General features: G+C 36.5%; 8 protein-coding genes across 8 annotated transcripts; 4 read left to right on the top strand and 4 right to left on the bottom strand.

Annotated features, from left to right (window-relative positions):
* Positions 1-2861: 2861 nt before the first annotated feature.
* Positions 2862-3383, bottom strand: EV154DRAFT_519275 (uncharacterized protein). Its single transcript, XM_051602715.1, has one exon. It carries the CDS (start codon positions 3333-3335, stop codon positions 3021-3023), a length of 315 nt encoding a protein of 104 aa, XP_051454409.1. The 5' UTR covers positions 3336-3383; the 3' UTR covers positions 2862-3020.
* A 2336-nt stretch (positions 3384-5719) lies between these two features.
* Positions 5720-6927, bottom strand: EV154DRAFT_605203 (uncharacterized protein). Its single transcript, XM_051607456.1, has 2 exons — positions 6576-6927; positions 5720-6517 (listed from the first exon to the last, which is right to left on the bottom strand). Exons 1-2 carry the CDS (start codon positions 6899-6901, stop codon positions 5824-5826), a joined length of 1020 nt encoding a protein of 339 aa, XP_051454408.1. The 5' UTR covers positions 6902-6927; the 3' UTR covers positions 5720-5823.
* Positions 6928-7036: 109 nt separating this feature from the next.
* On the top strand, positions 7037-8760 carry EV154DRAFT_519272 (uncharacterized protein). Its single transcript, XM_051602714.1, has 8 exons — positions 7037-7267; positions 7322-7461; positions 7534-7549; positions 7673-7829; positions 7913-8017; positions 8103-8465; positions 8522-8605; positions 8686-8760. The coding sequence occupies exons 1-8, from the start codon at positions 7162-7164 to the stop codon at positions 8738-8740; spliced, it is 1026 nt and encodes a 341-aa protein (XP_051454407.1). The 5' UTR covers positions 7037-7161; the 3' UTR covers positions 8741-8760.
* EV154DRAFT_554228 (uncharacterized protein) lies at positions 8729-11352 on the bottom strand. The gene is made up of 7 exons (XM_051605173.1): positions 11040-11352; positions 10872-10973; positions 10147-10787; positions 9889-10048; positions 9463-9810; positions 9113-9383; positions 8729-9032 (listed from the first exon to the last, which is right to left on the bottom strand). Exons 1-7 carry the CDS (start codon positions 11192-11194, stop codon positions 8787-8789), a joined length of 1923 nt encoding a protein of 640 aa, XP_051454406.1. The 5' UTR covers positions 11195-11352; the 3' UTR covers positions 8729-8786.
* Positions 11353-11985: 633 nt separating this feature from the next.
* EV154DRAFT_594891 (homogentisate 1,2-dioxygenase) lies at positions 11986-13617 on the top strand (the record flags this gene model as incomplete). The annotated part of the gene is made up of 5 exons (XM_051606984.1): positions 11986-12158; positions 12225-12647; positions 12735-13023; positions 13087-13191; positions 13254-13617. The coding sequence occupies 5 exons, from the start codon at positions 11986-11988 to the stop codon at positions 13584-13586; spliced, it is 1323 nt and encodes a 440-aa protein (XP_051454405.1). The 3' UTR covers positions 13587-13617.
* EV154DRAFT_326023 (uncharacterized protein) lies at positions 13304-14683 on the bottom strand. Its single transcript, XM_051594973.1, has one exon. The coding sequence runs from the start codon at positions 14627-14629 to the stop codon at positions 13649-13651; it is 981 nt and encodes a 326-aa protein (XP_051454404.1). The 5' UTR covers positions 14630-14683; the 3' UTR covers positions 13304-13648.
* Positions 14684-15131: 448 nt separating this feature from the next.
* On the top strand, positions 15132-16870 carry EV154DRAFT_484564 (uncharacterized protein; the record flags this gene model as incomplete). The annotated part of the gene is made up of 6 exons (XM_051598662.1): positions 15132-15176; positions 15277-15696; positions 15760-15897; positions 15952-16044; positions 16109-16162; positions 16241-16870. The coding sequence occupies 6 exons, from the start codon at positions 15132-15134 to the stop codon at positions 16868-16870; spliced, it is 1380 nt and encodes a 459-aa protein (XP_051454403.1).
* A 1312-nt stretch (positions 16871-18182) lies between these two features.
* Positions 18183-20193, top strand: EV154DRAFT_519251 (uncharacterized protein; the record flags this gene model as incomplete). Its single annotated transcript, XM_051602713.1, has 7 exons — positions 18183-18254; positions 18315-18410; positions 18499-18918; positions 18984-19121; positions 19171-19263; positions 19327-19380; positions 19452-20193. 7 exons carry the CDS (start codon positions 18183-18185, stop codon positions 20061-20063), a joined length of 1485 nt encoding a protein of 494 aa, XP_051454402.1. The 3' UTR covers positions 20064-20193.
* Between the last annotated feature and the right edge of the window lie 1571 nt (positions 20194-21764).

The following is a 21764-nucleotide window of genomic DNA, read 5'->3' as shown; positions in this document are numbered from 1 at the left end:
TATCTGATTTAAACATGACCACTGAAGAATCCTCCAACACAACCCACACAACTTACATAAAACGCGAAGAAAAAAATTATTGGGGAGTATACTGGTTGCGTATAGCTAATTACAGCATGTCTCAGATTTCGAAGACAGTTGGATTACCTGTTTCGTCAGTACAAACAATAATCAACAGAATCAAAGAAAAGGGTACACCTCTCCCCGAGAAACAAAATGGCGCACCAAAAAAACTTGATGCCAGAGATGTGAGACGTCTACAGGCTATCACAAGACGCGAGCCTTTCGCGTCCTATGACAAAATAAATTCAGAACTGAAACTCCATAACATCCACATTTCGAGACCAACTCTGATAAATTATTTAAAAGACTTTGGCTTTGGTTCTTACTTTGCGACATACAAGCCAGAGTTAACGGGAATTCAAAAGCTGAGACGGCTCCGTTGGGCTAAAGAACGAGTCAACTGGACTATGGACCAATGGAAAGGGGTTGTCTGGTTAGATGGGTCCCGTTTTACGGTTGAAGAATACGATGGAGGTGCTAGAGTACTTCCTAATTTTGGGGAGAAATACAAGAAGGAGCATACTGCTGAGCAGACACAGCGGGTTAAAGGAAGCACAATGATTTGGAGCTTCTTTTGGGCGGGTGGTTTTGGACCTTTAGTCTCCATCGATAGTAATGTTGATCAAACAACCTACAAAGATATTTTGGCTTCGAGAATCCTTCCTTGGTTTGTGAATCTTTGTGAAAAGGAAGACAGGGATTTCATATTGCAAGAGGAGGATGCCATCTGCCTTACAGGTGGTTATAAGACGTGGTGGGAAGGGAACACCCATTTGGTTAGACGCTTTGACCATTGGCCCGCTCAAAGCCCTGACTTAAATCCAGTTGAACATATTTGGAGCTCTCTCCAGTCTCTTATCAGTGATAAGAGGGATCGTATCAACAGTGTTGATGAGTTGAAAGTAGCTTTAGAGGAAGCTCGGAAAGAAATAAGTGTCGACCTTGCTGGTAGGCTTGTTGGTAGCATGAAAGATCGATGCCAAGCGGTCATTGATGCCAAAGGCGGACCAACTAAGTTCTAAAACTTTTTTATTTTTATTTTTTTTATTATTATTATTATTAAAATACATGTGCCAACAATGTAAACCAATTTAGTGTGAATATACACTGGGTGCCATAGTCTTACCCGTAGCGTGATTTACTTTCATTAAAGAAAATAATTTGTGTCTAACTAGAGGCGATGTAAGTTAATGGACATCTCATGGGTTGGCAAGTAAAGCGATTTGACAATGTGTATGAGCTATGATTGAATTTGGCTATAAAGGTACGTTGTGGATGATGTATTTGTAATAAAAGTACCAAATATTCCAAAGAGCTGTATGAACAATTGCAAATATGTCCTGCGCATCAGATACTCTCATAGATCGTAGTATTTGCGATTTACACATGATTTGGGTTATATCAGAGAATTTAAGTTGGGCAATGGAAAAATAATAATCCTTGATGGTACCCTTTATAGGTGCTTTAATTAAGCAATACACCAGCAAATATAACCAGATCTTTATCATTTTGATGGCATAAGCAAGCATTTGAAGAGTTTGAGTGTTTACTTTATCATTGTATCATAATTAGGAATCGAATTTAAATTATTATCATCACAGTTTTAATGGATGCGGTTGATACGATTAAGATGGGTTGAAGCGTATGAGCACAGGTACACCGTCAAGGAGTTAGAGTCATCAAGACCCATTCAAGTTATGCAATAAAAAAAATGACACACGGAGTTTAATGAGATTATCGAAGGGATGTCGATGGGGGAGTAAGGTTTGAAATTGGAAACCAGGTTCCTCGGGCCTACGAGCGCGTATCGACTTCCTCAGCTTCAATGTCAACTGATGGCGATTCTTTGTAGGTAGATTTTTTTTTGCTTTTGTTCACTCGAGTTTCCTGTTTCAAAGACGCCGTCAATACACCAGGCATTTTTGACAGCATTATCCTAGAAAAATGAGTTTTTTTTTTAAAAAAAAAATCAATTTACCTTCATATAATACTATTGCGGCAGACAATTCTTCCTTAAAAAATTCAGGTCTCCAACATGGTTATAGCATTTCCAGATACAGTAACCAGATGTTTGACAGATCACAGCTTCATGCTATATATTGAGCTTTAACAATGGTACTGACATACTTATTAACCATACGAGCCTTTGCATGAAAAATTGCTGCGCTTTAATTTGATTGGCTCAGACAGTGTCTACGTCAACGGGAACTTAAAAGATTATTTAAAGCAGACCCAGGCTTTTTTTTTTTTTTTTTTTCTTCAGCGATCCTGGGGCTCTCTTCTGTAATGAAATGTCGTTGATGGGAATACGTTGCACCCGTAGGAGGTTGTAATTTATTTTGATGTATAGTACGGCAATCGTTTTCCAACCTCACATACACGACTTGTGGGATATAGGACTAGTAGGTGCTACGGCATAACGTACAAGTTGTCAATAAGGCCCACGAACATCCGACAAGCTTTAAGTCAGTGACCAGACTCATCTTAAGGGAGAAAGTAGTTATGTTGGCCCTGGCTATTTTTCTCCTGGAGTAGGGTTCCTTTGGCGGCCTCTTTCATTACTTACAGTTAGCATTGGGTGGATACTGTACATTAGACTTGTCTTTTGTACCAAAAGGTTTTGCACGCACCTTTTTTCACATTTTTTTGGGACCAGATATGCTTCCACCTTCTCGTGGTTGGTTCTGTTAATCAATATGGTTATTTATAATAACCATGTTGAGAACTGAGAGAAGCATTTGTTTTTGTTTTTTTGTAAATAAATGCTTGTTATGTACTTTAAACTTTTGTCTTTCTAATGTGTTAAGTTTTATCATTGTATACTGAAGGAAATGAAGAAGGCCATAGCAAACTCTACTATTACCTTGTTCTTGAACGAGCGTCGGCAGTGTGCAAGCTAAAGCACAAAGTTACTTACAGTTCAGTAAAAGGTTTTGCCAAGTTGCTACTGTCCATCATTAGAAAACCCAAGACACGCTAATTAAGAAAGATTTTCTAATCTTATTCACAAACACACCCAGAAAGTGAATACTATAATAGCAGCATTCAATGCTTATATCATGCTGAAAAGGATGAAAAAGAAGAAAAGCTCTGGTTGCGCCATTAGGCACATGTTTATTTTGAAGGCAAAGAGCACAATTTACTAGCCACATTACAAAATGTGGTAGTGTCACTAAAGAGGAATCCGTCCCTATCGTTTTCAAATGTCCTAAACAAAAAAAAAACAACCACAAAAAATGCCATGGAAGATGACCCAGCCGCAGTAACACCATTCTGGATAACTAGCTTTTATAAAAATCTACTCTAAAATAAATTATGTGGCAATTGCATTGTGGTTGAGCTACATCCGGACGATGAAGTTTGTGCCAGATTACTGGAAGAGATGATGTTATAAGAGAGAAACTTCGTATTAGAAAAGTTCTCTCAATGACCCATCCAGGGAATAAAACAGGTATTATCATTAATTGACTCGTTGTATATGATTATAATTATTTGAAGTGATAGGTCTTTGATATTGCAATTATTTAATCTGAGTATGAATTAATAGACAGATACTCTCGAATATACACACATCGATAAGACGTTTTATATTTAGGGATATGTTTTACTTTTTCAAAGATAAGAAATAATACCACATGATGATTGGACATAACTACTATTGGATATGTTCTACTACAATAAATGAATTGTCTGTGTTCTTTTGACAGCTAACGTTACACGACTTTTGACTGGTTTATGTAAATGAGAACAATAAGAGTGTTCTCGGACCTATTATCTTATCCGAGATAACAAGTTTTTTGAATTCAAATCATGGAATTTAATTAAGATAAAGGTGGAAAACTGAGTATATATGTATTCACAGATCAGAAAGTTTGCCTTCACAGAGGTCTTAGTAACAGTTTTTTTCATAGCATGAATAGTGAGGATCTAATCCATAATTTGTAACTATAATACACTTGGATCAAATCAATTTAACCCTAATAAGTATATCAACAAGTCTTTATCTCGTTCTGTTGTTTAAAATAAACGCTAAATAATTATCACTTGGAAGTACGGATGCATGCACCCTTGAATCTCAGTTATTCGGCAACTCTTTCCCTCCTTGATTAGGCTTAAAGCCTGCATCCAGAACTCCAATTGTTCTATGCTCTCTTTACACAATGGATAGATGCAACGATTTCCTGATATTGTGATAGAAATCAATAGAAGCTAGTTAAGACTTTCCTATTATGAATTATGTGTGTGTGTGTGTGTGTGTGTGTCATGAGCAACGCTTAGAAGGGATTCTAAGAAGCCATGGAGAGACAGAGGAAGTGGTTGAGTTTGACAGAAAGTGTTTATAAATAACTCGACCTAACAAACAAATCCGATTATGCTTATTCGTTGAATAAATTTTTATTCTAACTATCTTGTGAATAAAGGCTACTGCTGTCCTGCTACTTAATGTCCCTTTCAATGGTGAGTTGCCCCCTTTTGATTGCTGTGAGAAATCATATTCTCACTTAAGACGTATATGCATGTTAGTACACTGCTGCATTGACTATAAATTCATTTGACATAGTTTAGACTTTATGACGTAAAAGAATATAGGTTAGATTACAGCTGCATCCTTGTTAATAATGTAAATAAGGATTCATGTGAATTATTTATTGCATGAAGATAGAAAACTGGACTATTTCTTTTTCTTTTGTATCCATGTTATGTCATGGAAATAAACTGAAAGTGAATACCTGGGAACGCAAACATGTTCCTCTCACCCCTATTTTTTAAAGAAAATAATGTAGCTACTGTTTTTTAGAAAATCCAGAATACCTGAGCCGCAGATATTAAATAAAAAAAAAAAGGCGAGTTTTAAACCAGATGCAGGAGTGAAGAAGTGGCTTAGTGAATATGAACGTATCACTTGAGTGTTTATAATAATTTAAAAAAAAGTGCTGCCTATCCCCCCCCCTTTTTTTTGTGTAATCCAATCCCAATTTGTTTTGTGTTTTGGGATTCAGATTAACACCAAAATAAAAACTTTAATTTTGATTGTGTGACCCTTATTATTATGGGATTTTGTATTATGTGCATACAAGGGTCGAGTTCGCATATTATATCTTGGGGGATAACAGCATCTCTTAAATAGATGTACATGGTAAAATGACAAAATAACCATGATTTGTTATAACAAGAAATGTGCCCTGAAAAAGAAGGGGGGAAACAACATCGGTGTATTAAAAAAAGACTTTTTTTTTCTTTTACCACTTAAAATGCTGGAATTCCATGCATGGAAGATAAGAGTTCCAAATGAATTTCCTGTAGGATTATTATAATTTAGACACGTTCTGTCTCATTGAATGTTTCATCATTTGGGTTTGCAGTATCACATGTTTTATCTATTTTACCCCTCCAAAAAAATGATATCATTAAGCATTGGAAACGTCAATTTTTTTTTTGTAACACATTGTGGTTAATCAGGGGCATGGCAGGGGGGAGGGGAGGCAGTAAGAGTTTATATAATAATTAGTATAAATGGTAGTTAAGCCGAGGAGGACAAACAAAGGTAACAAAAAGTGTTATCTTGCGTAACACAGATCCACCTGACATTGATTACGTTTTTTTTATCTCTGACCAATCGATTGATGTCTAATTGAAAGGGGAGACAAACAGAGTTTTTTTTTTTATCATTGATTTATTTATTTATAATTTTATGTACAAGCACAACAAAAAAAAGAAAAAAGAAAAAATATTAAAATGAGCCCCTTTGCCCCAAATAGTTTAAGCTACTTTAGGTAAAACAATATGAGATAAGAAAGCATCACGTACACCATCCTCCTTCAAGAATTCGTTCAAAGTTTTCCCGCTTTGTCCCGTTAACAATTCCAAATCTCGAGTGATTTCCAAGCGTCTACCAGTTAGCTTTTGTTGCAAACCCCACATTTCCAATAAGAATACAGCATGATCTTCGTTACCAATAGAATCACCAATGATTTGTTGTAATGTTGCCATGTCCATGAGATTAACGGTATCACCTCGATCTAATCCTGAGAGAACACGCTGACTGACTTCTTCAAATGTCAACAATTGAGGTGAGGAAATCTTGTATGCGTTTTGACTATGGCGAAGGGTAGGCGAATGAGCAACACATGCTGTGGCACGTGCAATGTCAATCATATTACAACTTTCTACCGTAATCTCTGTTTGTTGATTTGGTAAAGGGAAGGCATTATGTTGGGCAATGTATTTACCAAACACAAGCAAATGTTGATGAAGAACACCGGGATACCTTAAAAGGGTAATCTGATTGTTATTAAATTGTGTATGCAAATAAGACTCAATAAGCATAAATTGGGATCGATAAGAGTAAGCAGGTACTTGTTCAAGGCTTGGTCCAAATACCGTGTCCAGTGGAGTAAAAGGGCTTAAGAAGATGACATGTTCTACTTTGGCCTCCTTGGCTGCATCAATAAAACTATTATATTGGTTAATATAAAATGTTGATCATATTGAGTAAACAAGATAAAACTTACGCTTTGCCGTAATTATAAGCATTGGCTCTTTGCATTCTTTCACTCAAGGGATCAATTAACAAACATAGCTTAGTGACACCAGTAAGAGCATGTACAGCAGCTTCATGGTCATGAAAGATATCAAAAGCAACGACTTTAGCACCTAATCCTTGAAGTGATTTAGCTCTAGGAGTACTATCATCGGGTAAGCCAGCATAGATAATTTGGGGGCACAAATGTTTGTATTGCTCAGGCAACTGTAACAGTTGTTGAACAATAGCAACACCTTTATCTCCATCTGTTCCAGAGACAAAGATAGATCCTCTTCCAGTGGCTGATGTAGACATTTTTTTTTATATAGTGTAAGAAAAAGAGAAAGAAAAAAAATTTATTTCCTCCAAAAACCCGACTTTTTCAGGTCCAATTTATATCCAGTCTCCCTCAGAAATTAGTGAAGCCAATCAGAATCATTTCCTGTATCTATTATCACTCACTTTTTGGGACTTGTTATTTTGGACTACACACACACACACATATACGCTACACACATATTTTTTTTCTTGAGGGTTGTTTAATTTTTTTCAGCACCGTAACAAAATAAATAATAATGGCTACTGAAAATAAAAAGGCTCTCGTCTACTCTATTCTTGAATTCTTGCAAAAGTCTTGTGAAGATGGTACTATTAACAAGGATGATACCGAGGGTATCGAAGGTAAAAAAAAAAAACAACAAATAAAAAAAAAAAAAACTTAACATCTGCATACAGTTGCCATGCAGTGCATCGGTGAAGCCTTTGGTGTAGATGCTGAGGATGAAGCTCAAAAGCAACTTTATTCTACAAAGCCTGCCAACTTGCTCTCTATTTTCGATGTCTATCTCAAGACAAAGTCTTCTGCTTCCTCCAAGGTAATTGTTTTTTTTTATTGATCATCTACAGTATAAAAAAAAAAAAACTGACGCGTTTCTTGTCATCCCCAGTCACCTGTTACTGTTCAAAGTAAGTTTTTTCTCTTTAACTATATCCTTGTTTGCAAAAACATAATACTCACATGTCTTTTTCTTTTTTAGACGTAAGCACTTCAATAAACAACGCAAACACGAACTAACCTATTGAAAAAAAAGGCTGCTAGTAATGAAGAGAACAGATTAGCTGCTGAACAAAAGAAGGCTTTAGGTAACCGTAAGGTCGCTGAACGTAACTATCCCGAAGCCATCAAGCTTTATACTGAAGCCATTGCCCTTGATGCTACCAACGCTGTCTATTATGCTAACCGGTAAGTTATCTTATGATAGATTGAAAAAAAGGGGGGGGGGAAGGGTTCAGAAACAGGTGATTCCTAACAAAATAAGAAACTAGTGCTGCTGCTTATAGTCAACAAGGTGATCACGAGAAGGCTGTCAATGATGCCAAGAAGGCTGTTGAGGTGGATCCCAAGTACAGTAAAGCCTATAGCCGTATGGGGTAAGAATCTAAAAAAGAGAGTGTGTGTGTGTACAATGAGATCATTCTATCCTAACCCGTATATTTAAACTTTTTTTTATGATAGTCATGCTTATTTCTGTTTAAACAAGTTTGATGATGCTGTTGCAGCTTACGAAAAGGGTTTAGAACTTGATCCCGAGAATGCTACTCTCAAGTCTTCTTTACAAACTGCCAAGATTAAGGCCGATAGTAAGACGGTTGAGCGTTCTGTGCCTTCTCTTGGTGGAGGAGCACCCGGTGCCGGTGCTGGTGGTATGCCTGATTTCAGTGCTCTTAGTGCTGCTCTTGGTGGTGCTGGAGGTAGTGGTGGAGGAGCACCTGACCTTGGATCTTTGTTGAATAACCCTGCTTTAATGGGTATGGCTCAACAAATGATGCAATCCGGTGCTCTTGATAATTTGATGAACAACCCCAATATTGCTAGAATGTAAGAAATCTATTTTGTTTGTTTTTACATAGCAACGTCATGACATTTATATATAGGGCTCAACAAATGATGGGTGGTGGTGCAAATGGAGGAGCACCTGATCTTCAAGAGATGATGAACAATCCCGAGATGATGAAGATGTAAGTTTAAAGAGAGAGAGTACAATAGGGTTAAGGAGGAAACAGTCAACTCATCTCAAAAATCTTTTTTTTTTTGTTAGGGCCCGTGATGCCATGGCTGGAAACAACCCTTCTCCCGACAATGATAAGAAATAAACAATTTTTTTTTTATAAATGAAAGTAAAATATATATATATATATATTATTCGTCTTCTTCTTCATCGGAGGCATTCAACCATTCGATGAATTTAGCACTCTTTGTCTCCAATGGGCTTGCTTTTTGAAGCGTATCGTACCATTGAACAAAGGCTTCTTCTTCAACCATTTCACAGTCGTACCAATGAGATAATGCAACAGCAGTTTTGTTGACCATGATTGGTTTACGTTGAGTTACAAAAGTTTCCCAGGCTTTTAATAACAAAATTTGATCTGCATTTGTTTTAACAAGCTATAAAAAGAAAGGGGGCAGGATTGAAACACTTAGTTTTTAAAAACAAACACAAAACATTTTTGGTAACAAAAACTTACGGTTTTAAAAAGATGATCGCGGGACTTTAAAATGGGTAATAAAGAATCAGTGTCTTCCAATAAACAAACAAGCAAAATATAGAGTAATTGTTTCTTGGATAGATCATTGCGCATCTCAATCTTGGTCACTTCCTTCACATCTTGCATCAATTTTCCTTTGGCGGCAACGGTAGCTACATTGTTTGTAAAGAACTTTTTTAGTTCGGTAATGATGAGTTCTGTTTGAGCGGATTTCGCAGGTGCTATGACCGTCTTTTGTTGCACTGCATTACTATAAAGTACAAGTCAATATAAAAGAAGAAGAAAATGACGCATGACTACATATTATGTAATTGAATTTTTTTTTTTACCTTTCCATTTCATCTTGTTCTTCTTTGGAGAGTTTAAGTACTTTCATCCAAGATTTCTCTGTAGTGACAGGTGCTACCATTGTCTTTTTCTCTTTGGGTGTAGTAGCTTTTTTGGTGATAGGCGGAGTACGCTGTTCCACAAATACAACAGGTCGGGTCATTTCCTCTTCCATGACTTGAATGGGTGGAGGCGCCATGGTAGGTGGTGGTGTCTTGGGTGACGTAGATCGCCATGAACTTTCTCGGTTCGATCTACCCTTTGGTGCTACCTCATCTTCCTCTGAAGAGGATCTGGTACGGTATTCGTTGGATCTCCAACTCGTTTCATTAGGATGATGACTACTACTACTAAAGCGCCAGACATTTGTTGTTTAATTTATGTTCAAAGGGGCTATTGTATACGGGAGCTCAGAAAAAAAAACTTACTTGTTCTTGTCATGTCTCCAGTTTGTACGTTGGTCTGTTTCGACATTGATATTTTGTTGTTGTTGTTGTTGTTGTTGAAAAGAACGAGGGCGTAATTGAGTGACAGGTTCTGCTTCTTCTGGTTTCTTGGGCCTGATCTTTAACTCGCTCTCACCATGCGCTGTCATAACCAAAAAAAAAAAAAAAAAAATAAGAGTGAGCATTCATTATGTGTGGAAAGTAGTAGTCATAATAAATAAATAAATAAAGTTTCTTTACCAAAGTGACATTTGGGACCGTATTGACAAAACTTCTCCTTGATGAATTTCTCACATAGTCTAGTCTTAAAAAGTTGGTTGCCCGCATCCATCATTTGATTGGCAGGTACGGTGGTTGGAATGGGAACCGTTGTTTCTTGTTCCTTTCCGCGTAATTCAAGGACACCATGTGCAAAATTACATTTTGGTCCATAAGGACAAACACCTTCCGTTTCATATCTTTCACACAGACGAGTCTTGTAGAGAGGAGAAGGTGTCTGCTGTTGTTGCTGTTGCTGCTGCGGCTGTTGCGACTGTTGTTGCGACTGTTGCTGAGCTGGAACAGGTACAACAGGTGCTGTTGTGACTGCGGGTGCTGCGGTGGGTCGACTCTTGAGCTTGATCTCTTCGACGGTTGATGACTTTGTCTCCGTCAAGGTAGGACGACCCATCATGCGTGGTTGATCAAAATGCTTTCTTCTTTGCTGCTTTGATTCAATAAAAGTTTGAGCATGTTTAAAGACATCCTGCATGCTCTTAAAAATAACTTTCTCAGAACAAGCGCTTTGATTGTACCATTGCATATGAACCCCCTCTGCATTGGGTAATAATCGAACATGATTATCTAATAATTGCGCTAAATGATATTGCACTTTCTTTGGCCTACATGTATATAAAAAATCTTTTTTTAGTTGTCGCTTTAAAATCATAATAAAAATGGTGTAAGCGTGTGTGTGTGTACGTTACTTGGTGCCTGAAAGATACTTGAGTTCAATCGTAAACCCTTCTTCAATACGTAATTCAGAAGGACGTAAACCTGTCGTCTCAAAGGTCTCGCGGAGTGCACATCTATATATATATAAAAAAAGGAAGTTAGAACAAAAGAATGAAGATGAATTAGGGAAGACAGCCTACTTGATTTCGTCTTCGTTTCCAATTACTTGTCCTTTGGGACAAAACCAATGCTTCTTGTTTGTAAAAGAGTCGTTTAATAATAAATACTCTACGTTTCTTTGAATACGATAAATGACTAGTCCGGCGTAAAGTTTGGTTTGAGAGGGTTTATCCATATGTTTTCTTATTTAAAATACGTCTTCTGCCTTCTTTTTTTTTTTTGTGTGTGTGTTGTTTGTATGAAAGTTGTTGTTTGTTTTTCTCTTTATCGAATTATAAGTTGTGGTTTTTTTTTCCCTTATAACGATATATTATAAGCAAAAAAGAAAGAAAGAAAGGGCAAAAATAAAAATAAAAAAGATTTTTTTTTCTATTTATACACTACCACAAAAAAACCGTCTTTTTCATGTGTCGTCAGCAGCGCATAAATTTAGATTTTTTTTAAAATGTATTCCACTTAACAACCCTTCTTAAAAAAACATGTCTTTTAGTTCCAACACGGATCAGTTTTTAAGTGCAATAAGAGTTTCCCTTGACTGGGGGGAGGGGATGTCCTCCTTCCCTCACAAAAGAGCCTTAGCAGATCGAGCCAATCAGCTTTTCCAGGCACGTCTGAAAGCCTATTCGTCCACAGTTAACGCACTAAAAAAAAAGAGAGAGAGAATTCCCCATATAATACAGTCCGGTGCTTAAAAAATGAAGATCTCATGGTTGCGATCTTCATCTTGCAGCCTTTCTATCCGTCATGAATGCATTTGACGCTAGATTACGTAAGAAGCCCTGCGTTTACTCATCATAACGGTCAACAGGAATTTATCGGATGCTGAATTGCATGATTTCGCACAGTTATTTTCCCACGAAAAAAAAAAAATCCTCAAGCATTAAGTATATAACCATTGTTTATTTCATCCCTTTATCTCCTCTTCTCCTCTTTTTTTTTTTCTGCTTATCAGCATATTTTGAAACAATGACGTTAGACTATACATATAATGAAGGTTTTGGTAACCATTTCTCCTCTGAAGCGTTACCTGGTGCACTTCCCAAGGGTCAAAATACACCTCAAAAGTGTCCTTACAACCTCTATGCTGAACAGTTGTCCGGAAGTGCATTTACTGTTCCTAGAACGCATAACCAGAGAAGGTAATATAAAATAGAAAATAAAAATGGAAAAGTAGAATTTAACTCCAAACCTATTTTTTTTTAAAGCTGGCTCTATCGTATCCGTCCTTCTGTTGTCCACTCACCTTTTATCAACAAATCCGGTGAAAACCTTTTGGTTTCCAAATTCGGTGGTGATGATGTCTTGATTACGCCTACGCAAATTCGTTGGAGTCCATTTGATATACCTAACAGGGAGACCGAGAAAGTTGATTTTGTTGAGGGTTTAAAATCCTTAGCGGGTGCAGGAGATCCTGCCTGTCGAAGTGGACTTGCCATTCACATTTATGCTGCAAATACGGACATGGATCATACTGCCTTTTATAATTCAGATGGAGATTTCTTGTTGGTACCTCAACAAGGTGTCTTGGATATCACCACTGAATTTGGAAAAATGTCGGTGGCTCCAAATGAAATTGCCGTAATTCAAAGAGGTATTCGTTTCTCTGTTGCTCTTCCCGACGGACCATCGTAAATTATTCTTTTATTTTGCTTGTCCTTTTACTCTCTTGTGAGTCTAACACTATTTTTTTTTTTTTTTTTTTTTGAAAAAAATAGACGCGGTTATGTGCTTGAAGTATTTGGTGCTCACTTTGAATTACCAGATCTTGGCCCCATCGGTTCCAACGGACTCGCTAATCCTCGCGATTTCTTAACTCCCGTTGCTGCTTTCACGGAAGATAACAATTCTGACTGGGAAATCATCACAAAGTTTAACGGTAAAATGTTTACCGCCAAACAAAAACATACACCCTTTGATGTCGTTGCCTGGCACGGTAACTATGCTCCCTATAAATACAACCTTGCCAACTTTTGCGTCATCAACAGTGTCTCCTTTGACCACATTGTAAGTTTTTTGTGTTTATTTTTATTTATATATATATATGTTTAAACAAGATGGTTTTTTTAGGATCCTTCAATTTTCACAGTGTTGACAGCAAAGTCGGATACACCCGGTGTTGCTGTTGCTGATTTTGTGATTTTCCCTCCTCGTTGGGCTGTACAAGAAAAGACGGTAAGTCCTTTTTATGACTGATTTACACTGGATAATCGAAACTAAAAGCATGTTTATGATAGTTCCGTCCACCTTATTTCCATCGTAATTGTATGTCTGAATTTATGGGATTAATCAATGGAGACTATGATGGTAAAACTGACGGATTTTCACCTGGTGGTGGCTCACTTCACTCTGCCATGACACCTCACGGCCCTGACGCCGCAGTATTTGAAGGTGCCTCTAAAGCTGAATTAAAGCCAGTATATGTGGGAGCCAATAATCAAGCGTTCATGTTTGAGACCTGTTTTATGTTGTCACTTACACCTTGGGGATTAGAGACATGTGGTAAAGTGCAAGAGAATTATTACAAGGCTTGGGAGAAATTAGAAAATAAATTTAATGGAAAACCTTGATAAAAAAAGATAATAAAAATAAATAAAATGTAGTATAAATATTAGACGGGTGGGGGAATCTATTATTTATTCTCGGGTAACCAATCTTGGGAAACAATGCCTTCTCTTCTTAAATGACGCACCATAATTTCAAACGTATCTTCATATATATTAAAATGGCCTAATGCCATCATTTGGTCTGCTAAACCTGTAATGGTCTCGACTTTTTGTCGTCTCGCGTTTTCTTCGTCTTCGGTAAGTGTCACTGGAATATCTTGAGGCTTTTTATTCTTGTTCTTTTTATCCAACATTTTTTGTTTCCATGCTGGCACTTTCTTGGGTAAAGAGTTAGCTAAACTGGTTAATGCCTCCTGTACTGTTTGACCTGGTTTTAAATATTCCACCAAAGCACGATAAATATCTGTCTGTGTCTGAGGAATATTGGACTGTCTTTCTGCTTCCTTTAATGCTTCATCGCGTTCACGTTTCTGAAGTGCTTCCTTGGCCTTGTTCATATCTTTACGAGAAATGCCTTCCATCCATTTATCATGAAATGCTTGAGGATCCACTTTATTACGGATATAATTTCCTTTATCATCTAAACTTCCTTCTTCCAATTCTTGATTCATGTTAAAAGCAGAAATCTTGCCTTCCTTCTTCTTTCCATCTTCCACGTCCGATTCATCGGATTCCTCACGGTCAAACGAATTGAATTCCTGTCCTTCAATTTCTTTGAGTGTATCTACTTTAGTTTTACCCTTGACGGGTTCTGGGTCGCCACCAAACATATCAAAATCTTCTGTCGCTGCTACAGGAACTTCCTCTTCTTTTCCTTTTCCTTCATCTTCAGAGTCACTGCTAAAGACACCTCCACCTACTTCTTCATCTTCGCTGTCATAGACGTCGAAATTAACGGCTCCACGACGTGATTTCTTGCCTTCTAGTTCATCTTCATGCGTGAATTCAATATCGTCATCGGCTCTTGCTTTTGCTTTTTTGTCAAAACGGGCTCGTTTACTGGAGCCTTCTCCTGCCATGTCAAACGATCTTTTTCCTGTCGCCATAATGTGTTTATATAAGTAACCCTTTTGTGAGAAAGAGTGGAGGGGGATATTTATATAAAAAAAAAGTAGGCTTTATTTAAAAAAATTAAATCCAAACCCTCCACACAGTCACGTTTGCCTATTTTTTTTTTTTTTTTTTTTGCAGGATTTTTGGGTAAGACCTGCATTTTGCCTGTTAGAAAAGATAAATGTACCCTCCCTTTGAGAAAATAGATAGTTAAATTAAACTTGCAAGGAAATCTGCAGGGTGCAAGTTAAAACCATGTTCAAAAAGACTATAATATTTACGGCTTGTGAGACCAACTAGAAAAGAGCATACATGTTATTTTCTTGCTCTTTTTCTTTTCTTTTAATTATGCACTTTATAAAAGAAGCGTGTAGCAAAAGAGTAAAATGCGTCATTTTTATTATAAAATTTTAGCTGGTATTGAACAATTACTTTTTCTTCTAGTCACTTGAGTCCAAGACGTTAACTTACAGTCGTGGCGCTACTTCTATCCTGATGGGATTTTTATTTGTAGCTTATTGTGCCTACCTTATCTCTCAAGTAATGTGAATTTCCACCTTTTTCTTCTGGTAATACATATGAGCACAACTTATTGCTTTACTAAAAAACAACCCCCCAAAAAACATTTTTCTCTAAATAGATGTACAACAACCAACCACTGTTACAAATATCGTCGGAATACATTGGTCACGATAGCGCTACACCCGATATCGAATTATGCGCACAAAACTCCAGTTTAACTGTGGTTAAATGTTCGGTGATGTATTATAATTGGACCACCCAAGACATACCCAATTGCTGGGAAACCTTGTTTCGACCTGGAGTCAATGATCTAGCAACCAAGTGTTATGTCTTTGAATCCAATGATACGTTACGCATGTCGAGAGGGGTAACTTATGATAGTCGCGATGCATTAAGAAGAATTGATTTTTATTGGAATATCGACGCTTTATTTAATATGACTTATGCTTCGATTTCTATACCTGCGATTGCAATCCAGTTGTATAGTCCGACTTTTAGTAGTTGGAAGGTTGATACTATTGGAACCACAGAGATTGAAGTAAATAGATACAATAATTGGCTTTTTTAATGAACAATCTTGTTAATTTTTTATTTTAAAAAGGCCAATATGATGGCCAATATCGCTTCGGGTGGTGCTTCCACCGCTACTTCGTTTGTCAATTATTCTACCATCATTTTTTACCATCCACAAAAGTACCGTGCCATTAGACCCAATGATATTTCCACTCTCTTTGGATTCGTAAGTCGTAGTGTTAATAACTGAAACCTTCTTCTTTTTAATATTTTAGTTTAGAGTTCCAATTTTATCGATTTAATCACGTTAAAGACAAATTCATTTTCATGGCCAATCCAACTCGATCCACCGACACCAACCATCGAAAGAAACGTAATATTCTCTTCTTACTATAAATTATTTACACTATTTAAAGAAATTGATCCCCCATATATAGTTATATCAAGGGGTATTCTCCGTACAATTAGATCAAGATACCTTTGACGTCAAGGTAAAAAAAAGAGAGACAGAGAGACCAACCCAACTAATTACCATGCCACTCATAATATATGCCGAACTCTATAAAAAGACAGAGGTAATGCAGCACTCTTTAGTCTCCTCCATTGCTCTGGCAGGTGGTTGTTACAGTGTACTCACGACCATTTACGTGATATTATTCGGTATGGCAAAACTCTCCCCCTGGGGAATTGTGCATCGTATCCCTACATGCATCAACAATCATCCACCACCAGAGTACAATCCAAACAGCACCCAGTACACACATACACAGCATCAAAATGAAAAGACACAAAACAGCTTCTTTGGGCTACTGTCGTGGGTTTCTTTTACAAAAAAGAATATAAAGAGGAACAATGCAGTAGCACAAGAAGTAGCAGGATCACAATTGGAAAGATTAAAAGTAGATGATTTTTCGGCAGAGACATCATGCCTTACTAGTTCGACGGGTTTATTGCCACCTCATTATCATAATAATGGAGGGGAGAGTAGTAAGCATTTCCCGGAGGATCATAAATTGGCATGGCAGGAGGAAAGTGATGAGGTGAATAAGCTGAAAAGGGAAACGCTTGTCTTATCTCAACGTATGGAAGAGATGGAGTTTATGCTGTCAGAGTATTTTATAAATACAAGATATTTGGATCAGTTACGAAGTAGGAGGAAATCATCTACTTTGGAGGATACAGAAGTCATGGCCGATTAATATGTTAATAAAGCATGTCAAAAAAAATCAATGTGTTAGGTCATGTGCTAAAAAATGGGCTGGCCAAAGTTTATCATGCTGCTCAATAAAGTTTGAGGTTTGTCTCTAGTAGAGGAGCAGATTTTTCTATTATTTTAAATGGACAATACATATACTTTTACTTGTATAGCGTCAAGTTAGCACAAGTAATTCAAGAGATTGTGAGGCGATGTTAATAAAATGCATGCAATTTGTACATCACCAATGTAGTGGCTTACTTAGAGACGTCTCACTTTGAAAAACAAACAAATAAATATTTTGCAAGTTGTGTTGCCAAAAAACAAATTGTTTACCTCTCTAATCACAAACAATTTCTAGCTGATATACATTTTATCAGGTACAGGTTTCTTTAAAATATACAGTTGCATGTTATTCTATGTCTTTCACTATGTAGTCGCTTGAATCAAAAGTTCAATTTTACAGTCGTGGGATCATTGTAAAGTTATTGCGGTTATTTGATATATTAGGTAATTATTTCATACGGGTTTATAACATGTATTGGCTTTGAGGGCAGATGCTATTTACGAGCCCACTTCTAGAGACTTCAGAAAATATTTTTGTCAAATACCCCACTTATAGCTCAAACGTTATTCTCTCTTTCTTCAACACTCTCAGTGGTAATCACTTATAAGCATTTACATGCTTACAGCAAAAAACTAAGTGTGTTACTTCACTTCTATCGACATCTAAAACAAAGCCGTTTTTGAAAGCCCATTTACGAACATAACATATATTTTTTAAAGCTGCTTTGCACTCACTTTTTATTAAGATTTTTAGTAAGGTATGGAATTTCTTTCTCATTCAAATCGATATTCTTCTTAAAAAGGCACTTTTTTTGCTTGTATCGTTTTTTCCTCTGTTTCACTCCCTTGAGATTACAAGGTACGCGTGTTTATGATAATAATTATATGTATTACCGTTTTCCGGTTCTCTAAAATGCTTTTTAACAATAGTAGCACTGCTACTTTTTCTTTCAGTCTTGAATTTTATCGCCTTCCGTCTAGAGACCCCTATCCAAAACAGCCGTTTTTTATGACTATTTGTATATCTACATTTCTAGACAATAAAGTTTTATTATTTTGATGTAACGCTTTTATGTCGTTTTGACCTTAATAAAAGCCCCCATTTCTAAAAAAGTCAAAAATCATTCGCCCATATTTATAAACAATTCCGGAAAGCAATCCTCTGAGTGTATTGGCAGAGTGGAGAGTAATACCATGTTCACATGCTCTAAATATTTACGGTTGTGAGACTGACTAGAAAAACCACTTAGATGTTCTTTTCTTGTTCTTTTTGCTTTCAATCCCTAAGTATGCACTTTATAAAAGAAGCTTGTAGTAAAAGAGTAATACGTCATTTATACTATAAAATTTGTGGTGGTATTGACATATTACTTCTCTTCTAGTCACTCGAGTCCAAGACTCTAACTTACAGTCGTGGCGCTACTTCTATCCTGATGGGATTTTTATTTGTAGCTTATTGTGCCTATCTCATCTCTCAAGTAATGTGAATTTCCACCTTTTTCTTCTGGCAATACATATGAGCACAACTTATTGCTTTACTAAAAAAAAAAAAAAAAATCTACATAGATGTACAACAACCAACCACTATTACAAATATCGTCGGAATACATTGGTCACGATAGCGCTACACCCGATATCGAATTATGCGCACAAAACTCCAGTTTAACTGTGATCAAGTGTACGGCGATGTATTATAATTGGACCACCCAAGACATACCCAATTGCTGGGAGACCTTGTTTCGACCGGGAGTCAATGATTTAGCAACCAAGTGTTATGTCTTTGAATCTAATGGCACATTACGCATGTCGAGAGGCGTTACCTATGACAGTAGCGATGCATTAAGAAAAATTGATTTCTATTGGAAATTCGACGCTTTGTTTAATATGACTTATACTTCGATTTCTATACCTGCGATTTCAATCCAGTTGTATAGTCCGACGTTTAGTAGTTGGAAGAGAGATATCATTGGAAACACAGAGATTGAAGTAAATAGATACAATAAGTGTTCTAATGAATTACCTCATTTACCTTTTCTTTTTTTTAAAAAAAGGGCAATATGATGAACAATATTGCGTCAGGTGGTGCTTACATAGCTACTTCGTTTGTCAATTATACAACCACCATCTTTTACCATCCACAGAAGTACCGTGCTATTAGACCAAATGATATTTCCACTCTCTTTGGATTCGTAAGTCGTAGTGTTAATAGCTGAAACCTTCTTTTAATATTTTAGATAGAGTTCCAATTTTATCGATATAATTACACTAACGACAAATTCTTTTTCATGGCCAATTCAACTGGATCCACCAACACTTATCACCGACAGAAGAGTAATAATCTCTTTTTATTATAAATGATATACACTGTTTACAAAACTGATTCGGCATATATAGTTATATGATGGCGCATTCTCCGTAAAATTAGATCAAGATACCTTTGAAGTCAAGGTAAAAGAAAAAAGATATTAATCCAACTACTCATCATACCACTCATAATATACACCAAACGCTACATATAGACAGAGATAATGCAGCACTCTATAGTATCCTCTATTGCTTTGGCAGGTGGTTGTTACAGTGTACTCACGACCATTTACGTAATATTATTCGGTATGGCAAAGCTTTCCCCCTGGGGAATAGTTCATCGTATCCCTACATGTATCAATAAACACCCACCACCAGAATACTATCCAAACAGCACCATGTACACACATACACAGCATCAAAACGAAAAGGCCCGAAGTAGCATCTTTGGGCTACTGTCGTGGGTTTCTTCTACAAAAAACAATGCAGTGGTACAAGTAACAAGATCACAATTGGAAAGATTAAAAGTGGATGATTCTTCGGCAGAGGCGATATGCCTTACTAGTTTGACAGGTTTGTTACCACCCCAAACTGACAATAAGGGAGAGGAGAGTAGCACGCCTTTTCAGGAGGATCATAAAACGGCATCGCAACAGGAAAGTGATGAGGTGAACAAGCTGAAAAGGGAAACTCTTGTATTATCTCAACGCATGGAAGAGTTGGAGTTTATGTTGTCCGAGTATTTTATTAATACAAAATATTTGGATCAGTTACGCAATCGGAAGACAACATCTACTTTAGGAGATCCGGAAGTCATGGTAGATTAATACGTTAAAATAAAACATGTCAAAAAAAAGTCAATGTGCTTGGCCATGCGCTAAAAATGGACAAGTACATGAACTGGCCAAAGTTTATCATGCTGCTAAAAAAAATTGAAAATTGTCTCTGATACTGGAACTGATTTTTCTATTATTTTAAATGGATACTTCATATACTTATATTGGTACAGCTTTTGATTAACACAATCATTTAAGAGATTGTGAGATGATGTTATCAAAATGCATACAATTTGTACATCACCAATTTAGTGGCTTACTTCGAGATGTTCCATTAAAAAAACAAAAAATTACTGTTGTTGCACTTTAGCAAAGATCCGGCTAATCAGCCTTCCCGGGGGCATTTTTCTAATCCGATGTGACACACTTTTCTTTAATATCACATGAGCTTAAACGTATTTGGAACTGAATAATGGATAATGCATATTAAATAATAATATACGTGCTTAAAACGTAGTATATAAGGGTTCATGGTAGCTTGTAAATGAAATGTATAGATCTCTTTCTTAAACAGTATAATTCCAATTTAAGTTATCAATGTATGCACCATTGCTTGTGGCAGAAAGTATATCGCAGATTAGATGCCCAATTTTAAATTTTATTTTCAAGAAGGTTGCATAGTTTTGTTTTGTCTGGGGCTTTAAAATTATATTAAAATCTCCAGCAAGAATTATTCATTCGGTTACATTTATACAAGATTCTAATGCAATCAAGCATCATCGTTATTATAGCCTGCTGATATGGAGACTGACAAAACTAAACATCTGCGCATTGAAAACCATTAACTTATATGCCATCTTTGTCCAATTGTTTTAATTGATGTATTATGATGATGGGAGGCATTGGGTTCAGAGAAACAGAATAGTTTATAAAACACATTCTTCCGAAAGCCCTAGAAGAGAGAAAAAGAAATTGATGACTCTTGATCTTTTGAAACTCCGGAATAAAATGAACCAAAAAAGTGGGACACGAAAAAAAGAAAAACAGTAAAATCGGTTTACAGTGTAAAACCCCCTCTGGGGCCCTTTTTTTGTACTTAAAACTCCGGAATAAATTGAACCAAAAAAGTGGGACACGAAATTTTTTTCGCAGAAAAGCTAAAGGTCATTTTTTGAAAAATGCCCTAAAAAAGGTGTCAATCCCGACACTCAATTTGTGTATACCCGAATTTCGTGTCATTGTTTTTATTTTAACATGTGACCCGAAGGCTTATTCTATCATAGTACCAAAAAAAGTTTTCTAAGCTTATTTGAGGCGTTTCCAATGCTTCTTAAATTCTGAATAAAGACACTTTTATTACAAAATCCCGGCAGAGGGTCTATCTGCGTTTTTCTCTTTTGTCCATAAACTTTTTTTAAGTGACAATGCATTTTATCAAGGAGTCATTTCATAGAAAGGTAATAAAAGTCCTTGGAATTCACACCCATCATATGATTAGTAAATTTTATGTGCAGCCACTCGAGTCAAAAGCTCTAGTTTACTGTCGTGGGGCCACTGCATTTTTGTTGGGACTTTCATTTATAGGTTTTTGCATTTATCTGATTTCTCAGGTAACGTTATTTTACAAGGATAAGCTGTAAAGTCTAACTGTTAAATTAGGTGCTTTATAGCCGGCCAATTTTACAATTTTCAACTGAAAAAATTGATTTGAAGGAGATATCACCAACTCCAGATATGCGATTATGTTCTGTA

Source organism: Mucor mucedo, assembly GCF_025094135.1.
Source record: "Mucor mucedo strain NRRL 3635 chromosome Unknown EV154scaffold_94, whole genome shotgun sequence".
Lineage (NCBI taxonomy): Eukaryota > Fungi > Mucoromycota > Mucoromycetes > Mucorales > Mucoraceae > Mucor > Mucor mucedo.
This window is presented reverse-complemented; position numbering and strand designations above follow the sequence as displayed.

Excerpts from the sequence above, each read along its gene's own strand:
- EV154DRAFT_326023 (XM_051594973.1), bottom strand. The coding sequence starts at position 14,629 with ATGGCGACAGGAAAAAGATCGTTTGACATGGCAGGAGAAGGCTCCAGT.
- EV154DRAFT_554228 (XM_051605173.1), bottom strand. The coding sequence starts at position 11,194 with ATGGATAAACCCTCTCAAACCAAACTTTACGCCGGACTAGTCATTTAT. Across the intron at positions 10,974-11,039 it reads GGAAACGAAGACGAAATCAA|ATGTGCACTCCGCGAGACCT; the intron begins GTAGGCTGTCTT and ends ATATATATATAG. Across the intron at positions 9,033-9,112 it reads GCGATCATCTTTTTAAAACC|CTTGTTAAAACAAATGCAGA; the intron begins GTAAGTTTTTGT and ends TTCTTTTTATAG.
- EV154DRAFT_519272 (XM_051602714.1), top strand. The coding sequence starts at position 7,162 with ATGGCTACTGAAAATAAAAAGGCTCTCGTCTACTCTATTCTTGAATTC. Across the intron at positions 7,830-7,912 it reads GCTGTCTATTATGCTAACCG|TGCTGCTGCTTATAGTCAAC; the intron begins GTAAGTTATCTT and ends ATAAGAAACTAG. Across the intron at positions 8,606-8,685 it reads AATCCCGAGATGATGAAGAT|GGCCCGTGATGCCATGGCTG; the intron begins GTAAGTTTAAAG and ends TTTTTTTGTTAG.
- EV154DRAFT_605203 (XM_051607456.1), bottom strand. The coding sequence starts at position 6,901 with ATGTCTACATCAGCCACTGGAAGAGGATCTATCTTTGTCTCTGGAACA. Across the intron at positions 6,518-6,575 it reads GCTTATAATTACGGCAAAGC|TTTTATTGATGCAGCCAAGG; the intron begins GTAAGTTTTATC and ends CCAATATAATAG.
- EV154DRAFT_519275 (XM_051602715.1), bottom strand. The coding sequence starts at position 3,335 with ATGGTGTTACTGCGGCTGGGTCATCTTCCATGGCATTTTTTGTGGTTG.